This window comes from Brachyhypopomus gauderio, chromosome 6, assembly GCF_052324685.1.
Source record: "Brachyhypopomus gauderio isolate BG-103 chromosome 6, BGAUD_0.2, whole genome shotgun sequence".
In the NCBI taxonomy this organism is placed as follows: Eukaryota; Metazoa; Chordata; class Actinopteri; order Gymnotiformes; family Hypopomidae; genus Brachyhypopomus; species Brachyhypopomus gauderio.
The window spans coordinates 12809687-12825250 of record NC_135216.1 but is presented as its reverse complement, the minus strand read 5'-3'; the positions used below and the strand labels follow the sequence as shown (position 1 = coordinate 12825250).

Below are 15564 nucleotides of genomic sequence, written 5' to 3'. Positions count from 1 at the left end.
TGCAACTAGGGCAAAAAAAAAAAAAGTATAAATGTATGCTGTATGTACTGCTGTAATTGTGATCAGGGATACACTATACCCAGACCTTATCATTTTAAATTAGTCAATTTGTGCTGCTGTATTCAAAGAGATTGTTTCACAATTCACACCTTAGTCTCAGGTCCAGAACTGCTTGTGCTAAGAGACCTTTGCAAATGAATCTAAATCTTTGTCTTTGGAGCACAGACACGGACGTAGTTTTGGGGGGGGACTTTTTCAAAAGCCGGTTTTGGTCCCCCCCAGTTTTTACAGTTAAAACCAAATATTTAAGTAGCGACGAAGTCATGTCCCCCCCACTTTTTAACGGTTAAAAAAAACAATATCCAAATAGCGACAAATCTAGCACTAGGATCATGCAGCTACGAGCCCCCCCCCCCCCCCCCCCCCCCCCCCCCGCTCAACAATTTTTGTTCACAGCGCTCAACAATTTTCATTCAACCACCCCCCCCCCCCCCCCCCCCCCCCCCCGCTCAACAGTTCGCCACCCCAGGTTGTGTCCCCCCCACTTATGAAATCAAAACTACGTCCATGAGCACAGATGATTTAATAACAAATGTCTGGGCTCACCGTGGCCGAGGGAAACAGGGACAGGTGCCAGTCAGGCACACTCATCTAGGAGACTGATGTCTCCAGTCAGATTAAAAGAGCTGCACACACAATGTTCTGATACTGTTGATTTATCTAACACCTCAGGCCAAATCTCCAGAGACAGCGCTACCACGGAGAAGTACAAGAAGGTGTGCAGAACAGTATCATGAGGACACACACGTGCTTGCTAAAGGGTAGGGATTATTTGAGGTCCACAAATAATTCTAAATTCAAATAAAATCTGCCCCAAGGTTTCAGCCAAGCAGCCTGCTCATCATTTTCAGTAAGCTTTTGAACGGCTCCTAGATATTTAAAAGGCATCTAATTAAGATTGGACATGGTGAAAGTGCTCTTTGTGTAGCACTGTGTATTACTACAAAACAGCAAACATGCTAATGGTACACCTATCCATACAGCTCAGGGATTCCAGGTTTCAAAGAACAGCCTTCCTACGTGTGTACGGTTAAGGTTCAATCTGGCAACCGTTCTGATGGCCAGAGTTACGGTGAGATGCACCAGAGAGCTGAGTGGGGTTGAAATGATTCACACCAGACACAGATAACATTAAACATAATTCTCTATCCAACCAAAATAAAACAGGCAATACATACATGAAACACCAAACCAAATGTGTGTTTAGCATTTTTCAGATTATTAAAGTAAACATTTACAAGTGTAGCATAAATGCACTTTGAGGATATTTGTGATTTCTTGTCCAACAATTTAGTAATGCATACCAAAATGCTTTCCTCTGTATTTTTCAAAAAATATATTAAACACAGAGATAACCAACTACATGGACACAACAAACAACAAAGAAATACTATGCAGCACTATTAACCGAGTTCAAGTGATTCTCAAACCCAGCCATTCACAGCAGGCTTTACTTCATATCCAAAGGCAAGGGCATTCTTGATGCAGAGGTGCGTACGTGCCAACAGTCTGATATGACCCAGCTACGGGGAAACTGTTAGAGATACCATGAGCTACGCGTCCCTGGTGACAGTGGAAATGAAATGCATGCATGCATTATTAAGCAGCATGAGGAAGAGCCCCAGCAGGCTGAGAGGAAGAGCAGGCGGAGAGAAGTTCTCCTGCTCTGCGATCCATAGGAGCTCCTAGGCACACGTCCTCATCATGAAACAGAAACAGCCGTACCCACTTTTCTCTCTCAGTCTGAACTATCACTACTCTTTGATTTGTGCTTCTTCCTCTTGCGTTTTTTCTTTTTCTCCTTCTTTCTCTTCTCCTTTTTCTTCCTCTTCTTGTGGGTGTGGCCAGAGGAGGAGGAGGAGCTAGTGGTGGACTCGGAGTCAGAGGTGGAGTCCTGGAGGAGCTGCCTCAGCTGCTCGATCCTGTAAGGAGACGCAGGATCAAGACAGTCACATAAAAACACACACCAACCAGGCTGAATAAACCAGACAACTTTACATGTTCTAACAGGCAAACATCTACTAGTATTTAATGATCTTCAAATTAGATATGTATTCACGCATTAGCCTAATTTTCCTTCAAAACTATTTTGAGCTGATTTGATGTGTAAAGGGTAGCAAGTCTATACTGTGAAGCAGAAAAATGCAACTTCAAAACAGCTCTTTCCCCATGCAGTCTAGAAATGCTATTAACAATTTATCAGCAAGGTCTTGTTCTTCGCAGAGTTCACATCCTCTCCGAGAGGCCCGTATCCCTGGGAACCGCGAAGTGTCAACCCCCTGCTCAGACACAGTCTGCCTCCCACTGATTTGCTTCTGTTCATAGTGTGACAGCTGCATCAGTTCCAAAGCCCCTCGAGTGTCTTTAACTATGGTTTTCAACAAGCCAGTCCTTGTTTACCTACATACTGCTGCAAATAATCAAGATGACACTAAAATCTTGCATTTTGGAAAAGCACTGTTTCAAGACATGAAAAGGGAACTGATACCAATACTTAAATACCATCGACAGTGCCATAGTCATGTGTGGCCAGGGGTCCAGACAGTGGTTCACATCTGCCATTGACTAACATTAATATACCAATCCAAAATGTCAATTGGTCAGAAGTTTCTGTTACTTATTATATGCACCTTGTATTGCCCAAGCAAAAACTAAAGAAGAAAAAATTGTAGAAAAAAAAACCTTGGTAAGTAAAGCTTATATTTCTTAAAGCACCATCAATCTATGTTTTTTTCATGGATTAAAATAGATTATAAATGTTCCTCTGACCAGTTCAACTGAGCATTGTATATTTGACTAAATTCGTTCATGTGTGTCTTGTTTTGGAGATGTCAAGATGAGTAACGCAGTGGTTTGATTCAAGATGTTCACAGGTTTACATGTCACTGTGCAACACATGGTTATTTTAGTACTTATTTAATGCATTTACTTGCCTACACACTTGATTACTGTATAGAATGCCAGTTTAGCCCTTCATTACAGCAAAAGTGAACTGCTGAAGAAAAATGTCCAAAACATCTGATGAGTCATTATATATATATATATATATATATATATATATATATATATATATATATATATATATATATATATATATATATATATCTCCACTGTAAGTCCAGGAATAGAAGGCAGTACATTTGTCTAATAATATTGTGTAGTGTACTACAGGCAAAATTACCTTGTCTCTTTTTCATTGCGTTTGTTTTCCCTAATAATGTCATACATCGGATCTTCATGTGCCTGTAAGCAAATAACTATTAAATACAGTTTGTGAAAGTTAATATAAATTAATATTACTTCATTGTCAATTCTTCCTATGCTTTTCACAATTTTCTCCCTGGAGATGCATAAAAATATCAGAACTTCTGCCACTACAAGATGGCGCATGATTGTGCATTGAATGCTGTTGCGTGTTACAATGAGATCACCTTGAGAGATGACACTTCACTGAGGGACTCACCACTCTGAATTGCTCCAGTTTCTGGTTCCCCTTGATAAAAAAAGGACATTCTCTGTCACCAGTCCTGTGTCCGTACCGTTTACATCTCCAGCCTAAAATAAACACAAACCCGTCTAATTGTCACCTTCTCTGGAAGAAGAGGGGAGAAGGGCCTTTTTATATTCCAGTCATTAAGTCCATTGATATTTTTCAATGACAGTCACTGCACTAAATGCATGAAATGCCACATTGAGCTTCTTCCACCAAATCCAAAGGAAATATCAATTACTGAAATTAAAAGAAGCTAGTGCTTTCTTAGCTTTGCCAGTGAATCAAAACATTCAGGCCATAAGTGCATGAACAAAAGTGACACCAACTGGCCTGAAGCAAGTACTTAAGGATTTCAGTTTCCTCATTCTCTCTCTCCATCTCTCTATATGTATAACATACTTTAAAAAAATACTTTCCAGATTTACAATTGTACATCCACATGGATTAAAAGAACCCTAGTGTGGGAAACTGAACCGTAGTGTAAAAATATTTTTGGAAAATAAAGCCACATCAATTTTTAAAGTGGACATCAAAGGAAAGAAAAATGAAGGACACAAGCCCATTAAAATGTCTTCCTCGTGTACTTATTTTGACAGTCATGGTTATGTCTGTTTGCATATTCAATCCAATCTTGCCAAAAGAGAAGCAGTAAATATGTCTGCTCCTTTACTACCGACTTACCGACGAGAAGCAAACTTGAGAGAGACCGTAACTTACTTGAACAACCTTATGACAGTTTCCAAGAACTGAGAGATGACAGACTGATGTCTTACTTACACTGCATGACTTTCACCTCCTTCCCCAGAGGCATCCACAATCCCCTAGTGGGGGCATGAGCCAAAAAATCTCTGGCCTGCTCATTTCCAGGGGCATCAGGAATACAGTCCTCCGGCTTGTCAAACTCTTCCTATAAAAATGGCCTTCTGAGCATTGCCAATATTCAAAATCGCCATTTCATCAAGCAACAACATTAAGATGTCACAACTAATTTAGCTGTTTATAAACAAATAAATCAGACAAACATTATGTTTATATTAATGGGAATATAATACTAGGAAAATTGTAAACAATATTATAAATGGTAGTTAGTAGTCTGGGAATCGTTTGTTTATGTATTGATCATTTACAAACCTTTATAAGCCCAGGTGGAGGGTTTTCATAGCTGAAAAGAGGCGGACAGATATTCTGTGAAACATCAGTTTAGAGTTGAATGGTTAAATACGTTTATTTGAGATGTAGGTCTACTTGCTCGCTAGCCTCATAGCTAACTAGGAATTAATCTAGCTAGCAAGCAAGCCAAGATAGATTTAATGTCTAAAGGTGATCCCTACGTAACCTTTTAAAGACTTATAAACACGTAGTTAGTTAAAGCTCCAACTCACAAAGTTTCCACATGCTTCAACTTCTGCACCTCCTGGCTGAGTTTCACAGTCTGTTTCTTGTATTTGTCCTCCTCATGTTTGCAATCTTTAACCTTCTCTTTATCTCGTTTCTTCTCGTGACGCTCTTTCTTGCGTTTTCTATCGGACATCGCAGCTACGTGTGAGTTTTTAGACGTGCATATGTGTCCTTACTTTAACACTTTAACACAAACACTGGCAAGGTGAAAACCATTTTAGCTGAGGCTAACGAAAGTGCAGCCTCTTAAACCACTTCCGGGTGAAAAAGCTCTTTCAACGAGTCATAATAAGAGTCATAAGAAACGCGGCAATAAAACATTTATTAAAGAAACATACATAAGGCAGTTCATCATAGATCAGTGCAATGCATCTTGTTTTGCATTTGATTTATTAAAAAAATAGCAATATGTTCTGTCACACAATTTGACCACAAGCTGCATAAAATATCAGAGAGTGACTTATAAAGCAGCATATCTTACCATTAGTTTCAGGACAAAACAACTCATTACATGTAAGTAAACAATTGAAGTCCTATCAGCTGTTAATAGTAATTATCCTTCTGATAATTGTGTACCTCAAGCATACAAAACAGCATTCCTGTGACAAAGATGTGGGTATAAAAAAGTGACTGATCATTTTATCTTGATCATACATACAAACGTGTATGAAGTTAGCAAAAAAAAAAAAGAATCATCATGGAGGCAGAAAAAATAATTTTGTGGATATGTCTAAAGTCCTCAGCTCGAACGGGACAAAGATCCTGACAATAGTATGAGCCACTTCTGCAGGAGGCTTGGCATTTGTGCTCCAGGCTGTTGTGGCTCGTCCACCAGGTGGCACTGTAGTTCAAACAGTCACCGCCCCCATTCCTTCTTTAAGCAAATTGCTCTGAAATCCAGGAGGGCTACCTAAAGTACGTTGTTACAGGGTTCCTGTTGTCTTCAAAACCCTCACAGGGAGGTCAGGAAGTCTTTCAGACTCCCTGTCTTATTCTTCTCCATTTCCGCAAGCATTAAGATCTTCTTTAAGCGAGAGAAGCCAGACAAATTCTGTATGACAGACCTCGGTAAGCTGGGAGTTTGACATGACGCGGACCTATGAAGGAAATTGAAAAAAACAAACAAATAATCAAAAACAACTGTAGCTGGCAGTTCTAGACACTTCTAACATAAATAACATCAATAGATATGAATTTTTGTGGCAGGCGAAGTAACGTACGTTGGTGTGACGCGTGGCGTTTTCCGATAGGACCCAGACATTGAAGCGGGTCTCTTAATTGGCTGTGGAGTTCTGCTTGTGCCTGCAATCACTGGGGTGCTGGTGAGCTTTGAGAAATCTTCCAAAAACTCTCGCTTCAGTCCAGGTTGTTTGGATGTCTTATTGCAAGAGTGACACGTGGCCATCTGTGGAAGACAGGGAGCAAGACATCAACAATTTAAAAAGGCAAATCATTACAAAAAAGGTTTTCACCTTCACATAAAGTCATTATGGTCCGTTTTGAGCATTGTGAAATCGCATTGTGTCTGGATAAAATAAGCAGCCCCATCTCGCTGCATGTTAAAGTCAAGCGGACCAGGAGTGTGTGGACCGGCCTCAGTCTGCTGCTCAGAGGCAGCCCGGGTGACAGCTGTCAGAAAGCAGCACCACCACTAATGAATCATGGTGTGGTGGGTCAACAATGTGGGCTACTCTCCTAGGCATGCAGAGCAGGGGACTTCACGGTCATCATGGTACAACATGAGCCTCATAAAATCGTCCGCTGTGTAAACGCAAATGAACTAGTGGCGGCTAGCTGCCAAGAGTCATTCATACTGCTAATAACTCAAATAATTTTACCATGTGCTAGAAAGTGTTGAATAACTCACTTCTATTGATATTCTGGTTTAATGTGACATCCCATGCACCATGAACACATTCTTATGAGACAGATTTCTATATTTAAAAATCTCAATACAAAGCAAGGACAAGTACTGATACAGCCACCCTATGTGTAAAAGATCTTTATGACCTTTACGTTAGAACAAGACAGGGCTGCATGCATACCAATAAATATGTTCCTCAGCACCAAATACTTTGCACAGCAGAAATCAAGAGACAACAGATGGCGATTTGGACTGAACAATGAAGTCCACCACAGCTCATTACTAACGTCTTACTCCACTACTGGTACAGATGTATAAAACAGGGGCTGTAAGTTTACCCACTTACTTACACACAGGTAGTTCCACCACAGGCAAACCAAGCAAGTCCTGCTTATGAAAGCTCCAACTTACCGAGACAAACGTGGTCATGTTTGCTGAAGCAAACGGGTGGTGCAGCTAAAGCACAGGACCAGAAGTACAGCTCAGGTGGTCTGAGAGAATCGCTCTGTTTCAAAGCACCGCTCCAGGGAGACTGAGACAGTCGTTGTGTTTACAAGATGCCCGTTCTGTTTCAAAGCACAGCTCAGGTAGTCTGAGAGTTGTGTTTACAAGACAACGCCAGCTCTGTATTAAAGACCAGCGCGTCACACATATAGGCCTCCAGCCAATCAGCTCAGCTGAGGTGGAGACGCTCCAACTAAGTCAGTGTTTCCATTGGTTATCAACGCCACCATTATTACCCTAAATATAATTCAAGATAATCCTAGATGTTTGCAAAAGTTTAATAAAACATGAAAAGCACTCCAGTAGAAGCTTGAAAAATATAACATCTTCATGAGGTAATAAATACATGAATGCCTAATATGGGGTGTTTTCATTGTTGGCTCAGACACTATGAAGTGAAAATGTATGAAAGCGCATGAGTACTGATCAGGTGACCACAGTGCACAGCACTGCAAAGTGTTGAGTGCTTGTCCAACTGTAGTTAAAACTGCTCTATAAAAGCTCAGGTGCAAACTCCATTCTCCATCAGAGGCAGAAAATCTCAGACCGTCTCTCCCACCAACCAGCTTATAAAACATTGTGATTTTTCGGCGTGCTCTGATGTAATCAGGGAAGGGGAACAGAATGTTTTGGGATCATGCATGTTAGTTACAAAATAGCCAAGCACTACACCGTCTGTTTTATTTACCACAGCCACATCTTATTTTCTGCAATCAACAGACACACACACACACACATGGGTTGCTATGAATACATGGAAGAATTTTTGGGGCCTGTGACGCACTCATATACCATCAAAATCTAAATGGCTCCAGTGAGATTGTTGCGATCAGTCAACAGCTGTGTGTGGACAGCATGTGCAGTGGAGGCACGGTGTCTGGATATAGCTTAGTGTTGGGCAGAATACAGAGCTGCTCCAGAAGATCCCCAGCATGGAGAACTCACAGCACACCACTGTCGTGCCACTGTCAAAGTGAGGTCAGAGGTCAGACACTCCACGTGACTGACCTTGAGAGGTTAAAAAAAAACCCATGACTTAAAAACATGCAGGTTTTGGTGATGTTGGAGCGTGTGAAGGAGCGGAGGAGATATCTTCAGCTCACTTCTGTCCCACTGGAAGGCGCCAGGCTCTTTTCAGACTGGAAGAAACCCCTGGCTGGCTTCAACTCAGGTATTTCGCCATATACAGTTTCTGTCTCACCGATCACACACTCACACCCAACCACATACACCAGCACCCACAAAGAAGAAATCAATCTAGCAGATGGGCTCTTTGTCATCTATTAATAGGCCAGGCTCCTAAAAGGCCCTCCCCCTGCAGGAGCTGCGAGCAGGACCACACTGGTTGCTGTGACCTTGGTACCACGGCTTTATCACACAGAGCTGCCCTTGATGAGGAACAGTGGCAAATCTGTGTGTGTGCGGGTGCACGCGCGTGTGTGTTCGTGCCATTATTGAAACAGTGAGATCCATCTGCTCTCCATGGTGATCAATCCCCCTTTTTTCATTTGGTGGAAGGGAAAACAATGATATCAGGGATCTGGACTGACAGGGGAAGACCGTTCTGTTGTCATCTTCTCAAAGGCTTTTCAGACATTACGATGCTCCAATAAATTACACTTAGGCATACAAGGCCACAGTCTCAATAATGAAGACCAATTACAGAGCAGTTTTTGCATTATGAATAGTTAGACATCAAGTCACAGAAAATGTGAGAGCGACACTTTAACCAATCAAATAACTCCAACACCGGCGGCTTCCGCTTTTCCCAAGGGACAGAAAAAAGCGTTACATTGTTTGTCTTAGTTATATTAAGAACCTGTGTGACTTAAACAATGTACAAGTGATAAAATAGGGACTACATCATCTGTTTTAATTGCCTTAATCCATCTCCAGTTAAAGGAGATTTGTGAGTTGTGGCTGTAGGCTGTTGAACTGAGGAACACAGTTACTTTGAGCTCATCCTGGGGAGTCGACACGCCAGATATCTTATGGAGTTAACCTACAAGAGCCCTCCGGGCCGGCGGGGTCAATCACACGAACGTGGAGGTGGGAAGGGGGGGGCGGGCGCGTTAATCCTCACTACATCCCCATGCTTTTCATTCCTCGTCTAAGAGGGGTAATAACAGATGAGAACAGAGGCGCATGCCAGATGCAGCCCGTGGGGAGTGTTTACCGGCAACATGATCCAGCGTGTGGTCTTGAGCCCATGGCCCAAAACCCCCGGCTGCCTTGTTACACCTTCGGGAGGCTGAGTGAAGATGGATAGCATTTCAAAGAAGGAAGCAGCTCTTTGAATCCACTACTAAAGCTTCACTCCTTCAAAGGACACCGTAATGAGGTCTAAGCTCTAATCCATACACTGTGCCTACGAGTTTGTGTCTTTAGAAGGTCAGATGATACAGCCATTAACCTAGCGTGGTGTTACTGAAGAAGGACGCTTTAATACTGCATTAGTGACCTGGCAGTGCTGGTTCGGGACACTGCAGGATCAGCAGTTGTGCAGGACGGGTTTGTTTGGCCCATTTTTACTCTACTGCCCCCCCATCTACCAGTTATTTCATCCACCCACTCACACAGAGCATCAACCCCACTGGGTTACTCAATGGAAAAAGAAAAACTTTGCCTTAAATACCCCCATCAGCTCCGGGGAAGAGAACCTCAGAGAGGATGAATGCATGGGGCACAATGTAGATTTCCATGTTGGAACAGAAGCCAGCATCCAACTGTGTGTGTTCCAGACACTCAGCAGGAGGACATCGCACATCTCCATCTCCATCTCCACAGGGGTCAATATGAGACCACCGACCAAAAGGCCCTATTAAAAGATGTGCCCACAGGAGCTGAACACATGAACCTCTGCAGCTCTGCAGAGATGACGTGGAACTGAAGCACTGGGCACTCACAGTCATGAAGACAAAACTGCTCTATTCAGAACAAATTTGATAAGAGAGTTCAAATTAAGCTACATATTTTGAGGGCAATTTTTAATATTCCAATGTATGGATCATTAAATGTGTGTGTGTGTGTTAGAGATATAAACACACACACACACACACATACACAATCCAAGGTATCAAATAAAACATGGAAAATAAAGACACAAGTGGAAGAGGGTCATAGGCAATGTAATTAATAGCATTTGGGCCACATGCCTGTGGCTCCAGGATCTTTGCTCTCTGTGTTTAGCACAGAAGTATGTAAGTGGCAAGGTTGACAGATGAACTCTGCTGATCTCAGATCATTCACATGCCCTTTATCCCTGCCTGCACTGCCGCGCACTGACGCGCACACACACACACACAGCGCACATAAACAATACGTGCACGCACCACGCATTCCCAACACACCGCACACGACACGCACCACAGAAACAGGGCGCACATACTCCATCTAATCTCCCCACACACGCCTCAACCTCTTCAACAAAACAGAGGTGCATCAGTGTTCCGGTAGCACATAACTCATGCTCTCCCCTCCTCCAACACACACACGTATGTGTGTAATCCCAAAGCGAGCCAATCAGGACTGGGTTTTAACATTAGACAGAAAGGAAACACCAAAAATAGAGCCTTCCTGTATATGACACAGGCTCACCTGCAGCTACGCAGAAAACACAGATCAGCATGTCCAGTAAACGACTGCTGGAATACAGAAATCAGGCCTCTGGCTAGAGAATGTGTCTAGACTGTCTAATACCACCTCGCCACAAACAAAGTGCGGGTACTGGTGCTGGAGCCGGTTCCTATAAACCAGCGAACCACTTAAGAACGGACCTACGTTCCCACTGGTCCAAGACCCCAGCGCTTATGCATGTGGCCGTGGGTGTTCCATCTTTCCTATAAACTTCATGGCCACATCGCAAGTAATGCGTTTGTTTCTTCTGCGGACCACTGGGGATTCACGACTGCTGCGTTTGCTGTGGATTTCATGTTTGTAGTGGCGGTGAGGCAGGTAAACACCACAGAAGTTTGAGCACAGACAGGACACACACGGCGGGCCACGTCCATGGTGTCTTATCCTCTTAGCCCCAGCCGCGCAGACCCTGTAGGGGGCCACAGTTTTCCCACTGAGGTGGTGAACAGGGAGCTGCTTACTTATATCAGTCTGTTAGCAGACACGCTAATGCGGGCCTGAGCCAGGGCCCAACACAATGAAGGCCAGATTCCCAAGGGGCTAGCAAGCAGCCGGTCCAGCTATGCTGCACTCCTCTACATAATAAACAGACGCTCACTTCCTCAGACAAGATTCTGCCATTTTTTCCCTCTGCTATTACCATGTTTGCTCCAAAAAAACAGGGCTATTATTTATAATATCTTTTATTTGAAATATAGTATTTATATATTTTTTAAACACAACTAGAACATGACTTTAATGAAGGATGACTTTGTGAAGCTCTGGTGCGAGTTGCAGGCGGTGTGGTCTGGTGCTCACCAGAACGCTGGAGGACCTTCTGAACTTGTTCAGGACTTTGGTTTGCTGAGCACTGAGCCTCCTGTTGGCCGCCTCCCACCTGAGCAGCTTCCTGACCTGTGGCGAGGCCGCTCGCTTGGGCCGCACGCGCACGTGGTACTCGCCTGGCTGCCGCCACTGGAAACAGTAGGGGCAGAGCTCGGAGTCCGGCATGGGGGGGCCTGGGACACAGAACACACGCCTGTAAGAGAGCGCTGCCTGAGAAAACAAACAACAGGTGATGTGTGCTCTATTCCCAGACTGGCAGGTATTTATTTTATAGAAGTCATTGCGGCTTTTCCGATACGTAGTCATCGCGCTTGGCCGGGTGGAAGGCCATGGGGCTGGGAAAGGGTCAGGGAACGTGGAGACTGCAATTACTGTAAGTGGGTGAGTGCCGTCACACGTACAGACAGCAGGGGGCTCCAGTCTCACTAGCCCCTAGTTCAGGGGTGACCAATACGTCGATCGCGATCTACTGGTCAATCGCGAAGGAAGTGAGGGTAGATCACATGACATTAAAAAGTAGGAGATGAATGACAGGCTATCGTCCATCTGCACTGGCAGTTGTCTTGATTGACATACAGGGTAGCCAATCTGACGTCTGAACTTCTGACAACCTATGCAACTTGTTCAGTTACCTTACTGTGTAGCTAGCCTCCAATAACAATATAATTATAAATAAATAAAATACTTTATCATAAAAGTAAAAAAAGGAAAAGGAAAGAAAGAATACACAATATTACATAGTAATAATAATAACTTAAAAAATCGTAACATAGAAGAAATAAATTTGTAGATCATTTTGACTTGGTCATCTTATAAGTAGCTCGCAAGCTGAAAAGGTGTGGGCACCCCTGCCCTAGATCATCCGCAGTCTTTTTACACAATGGATTGTTGATTGTAGAGGCTAACCCAGTCAGCTCAATGGGAATAAACAAACACACAAGCAATACAAATATAAAAGACTCATATAACTTACCATTCATTTGATGTCTCTGCCTGAAATTAAAAGAAGAAAAACACAGTTGTTTTAAGCTGTTGTATAGTCAGGGAAGAATCATTTCGACAATAGGGTCATCGACAATAGGCAAAAGGGGCCACACATATTAAACGTCAACAATAAATAATGTGAGTCTCAGAATAACTGGCTTCAAATCCCCTTTCCCTGTACTGGTTTTGTTTTTGGAAGACAGCTTTGATGCAACAACCCACTTCAACTAATCCTTCTAAATTCTTACTATAATTGGACCATGAATAAAGGGAATCTTGAGAAATGGGCACAATGGAAACACTGGGAAACTATCAATTGTGATGCATCTCCTTCCTGCTCGCAGGTGTCAGCAGCAGTAGTGGAAGATCCCCAGTGCTCCACCCATCCTGGGCGGAGCCCACCGGCCCTGGGAGAGCTCCGCTCATGTGCAGACAGGCTGTCTACCACGCACACAAGTCAGGGCCAAAAAATGCAGAATCTTCCTGCTGGATTCAGGAGGTCAGATATCGTTTTATGTTATTTATGATACTGATCAGTTTCAAGAGTCCATTTTGGCTCGAACAGCTTTAAAAGTAGCGACTTTGAAACCTTTTTGAACTGAAGCATGATTTACCAGTCTCCTCCTGCCAGACGCATTACTGCTCGCCTGGACGAGGAAGTCTTTGTGACATGTGACCACCATAAAGGGCACTTGTTCGAGTCTAATTAACATCCCTCTCATGCATGTCCTTATGAGTGCACTCTCGGGCCAGTACATGCGAGAGACAACGTGAACCCTTTTTGCTGCATGTATAATAATAATAATAATAATCAAAAAAGCATTTTGAATGAGAGAGCTGCTTCATCAGATCCCAGATAAAATCCAGTGGTAAGACAAAACATTCTGTTTGCTACAAAAATCCACTGATTGTGTTGTGCTAGTTCATTCAGGAGCACCTGATGCCAACCAAGGACTGAACCAGCTGAAACCAGCCAATGGCCAGGGCTGTATGACACCCACTGGTGTCACACTGAGCGGCATCTGCTCTTACTGGGCCAATTACTTGGTTTTCAGACTGCTAAATAAGAAAGTGGTGAAGTGCCCTTAGAAGAACTATATATCAGTGTTGGCTGTGGCGGTTCACAGACCACTGACACACTGCTTCTAGGCTAAGTGGGTTTTCATCCACCACTTATAGTGGTCAGATTCAGAGACTTAAACATCTTCATTTACTTTTAAGCCCCTCTGACCTTTTGTTAGCTGAGCTTGGTACAAAAGGTAGCAAGACTTAGATGAAACAGCTAAACTTATCATTATGAAATTTTACCCATTTCAACACTGTAGCAAAAAAAATGTACATTCCATTTTAGACATGTATACGTCACACACACACACACACACACACACACACCTCTAACCTAAAAAAAACACCATATTCATATAGCCATAAGCCATTGTGAGATTCAGTATATTAGTATTTAGGTATGTAGGAACAAAATTCAATTCAATTCTTTATTTACCTCAGACACAAGGTACATGGTCCATATCAAGAAAGAAAAACAAAACAAAACAAGATAAAGTAAGAAAATAAAAATAATAAACAAGACAGGTACACACCCCTCAGACAGACACTCTCTCCTGTGTCGCCTAAGCTTAGATGAGAACCTCACCGAACTCTTAACTGGATTAACTAAAGATTCAATTATGCTATTTTGTGAGAAATCCAGTCTACACATGAATTTGTAGATGACATTTCTCAGGACTGCATCACATCCAGGCACATTGGAGTGTGCAAAGAGGTAACTGGCACTAAACCACCTAGGTAGCTTCATCAACAGTCTCATACTGTCATTATATGCTATTGTCAGCTTCTGGTAGCTGCTTTTCTTATACCTACACCATAAGTGGGCAGTACTGTATACATGGGTGATCAGAAGGCTTTAAACAGAAAGCATTTGACATTAACAGAGCACATGCTGAACTTACGAAGTAGCATGTTAAAATGATTAGACTTTAACTTTAGTTAGTGTTATACGTTTCCACACTCGGTTTCCCATTACTAAAAAGTTTTTTAAAGCTAATTACTAACGAACTAATTGAAACGTGGAACTGGCTGGTCATGAGTGAAGAGTGAAGAGTGGGCCTGCCATCTATGGGTCATCCAGGGCAATTACAACGCTAGCGTTAGTTACTCCAATCTTATGTTACACATCCGGGAAGATACAGATACGATCATAATAATATTGTAAAATAATAATAATAATAATACAATAATAATAAGATACTTACATGAGGAAACGCGCTTGCTCTGGACATGTGTCTCTGTAAAGTATCGAGGCATTACTGAGAAAACGCTGCGTTTTACTACAGAGATTTTTGGCGACCATGGTTTCCCCACAACCGTTACAGCGAAGAAACCTAACAAATCTCAAGTGCGTATCTGGCACAAAGCAACCATAATATATTTAAGTACACAAATATATAACGTTTAAAGCAGGTTTTAGTGCCTCTTCCACAAGCAACACGCTAAAGGAACGTGTCCTCAGATTACCCACAATTCTTCGCTCGGGCCCAATGAATTGTGGGAATTGAAGTCCCTCGTTATCAAAACGTCAAAATAACATAGCGACGTAGACTGTAATATTGTAGCTGCTTCCAGACAGTTCAGTGGGCAGTGCTTAAGCAGTGTTTTAGACTGACCAAAATAATAATTATTTCTAACATTAATTAGGTCTGCTTACCGTAATTGTCTCATGAGTATAATGCATAAATAAAAGCATAATTGTCTACATAATTACATGCATTGAACAGAAAATTAA

The 15564-nt window shown here is 42.5% G+C and overlaps 2 protein-coding genes across 2 annotated transcripts; both read right to left on the bottom strand.

The window, feature by feature from the left end:
- Window positions 1–1186: 1186 nt before the first annotated feature.
- Window positions 1187–5205, bottom strand: rp9 (RP9 pre-mRNA splicing factor). The gene is made up of 6 exons (XM_077008741.1): window positions 4936–5205; window positions 4685–4715; window positions 4331–4460; window positions 3524–3615; window positions 3242–3303; window positions 1187–1982 (listed from the first exon to the last, which is right to left on the bottom strand). Exons 1-6 carry the CDS (start codon window positions 5082–5084, stop codon window positions 1799–1801), a joined length of 648 nt encoding a protein of 215 aa, XP_076864856.1. The 5' UTR covers window positions 5085–5205; the 3' UTR covers window positions 1187–1798.
- Window positions 5206–5254: 49 nt separating this feature from the next.
- Window positions 5255–15325, bottom strand: rmp24 (ribonuclease MRP subunit p24). The gene is made up of 5 exons (XM_077008740.1): window positions 15035–15325; window positions 12754–12773; window positions 11754–11953; window positions 6172–6356; window positions 5255–6048 (listed from the first exon to the last, which is right to left on the bottom strand). The coding sequence occupies exons 1-5, from the start codon at window positions 15130–15132 to the stop codon at window positions 5904–5906; spliced, it is 648 nt and encodes a 215-aa protein (XP_076864855.1). The 5' UTR covers window positions 15133–15325; the 3' UTR covers window positions 5255–5903.
- Window positions 15326–15564: the final 239 nt, after the last annotated feature.

Coding starts and splice junctions, on each gene's coding strand:
- rp9 (XM_077008741.1), bottom strand. CDS start 5,084: ATGTCCGATAGAAAACGCAAGAAAGAGCGTCACGAGAAGAAACGAGAT. Junction 3,616..4,330: donor GGAGGTGAAAGTCATGCAGT/GTAAGTAAGACA, acceptor TGTTTATTTTAG/GCTGGAGATGTAAACGGTAC. Junction 3,304..3,523: donor AACTGGAGCAATTCAGAGTG/GTGAGTCCCTCA, acceptor ATTTGCTTACAG/GCACATGAAGATCCGATGTA.
- rmp24 (XM_077008740.1), bottom strand. CDS start 15,132: ATGGTCGCCAAAAATCTCTGTAGTAAAACGCAGCGTTTTCTCAGTAAT. Junction 11,954..12,753: donor GCAGAGACATCAAATGAATG/GTAAGTTATATG, acceptor TCTGTGTCCCAG/GCCCCCCCATGCCGGACTCC. Junction 6,049..6,171: donor ACGCCACGCGTCACACCAAC/GTACGTTACTTC, acceptor TTTCCTTCATAG/GTCCGCGTCATGTCAAACTC.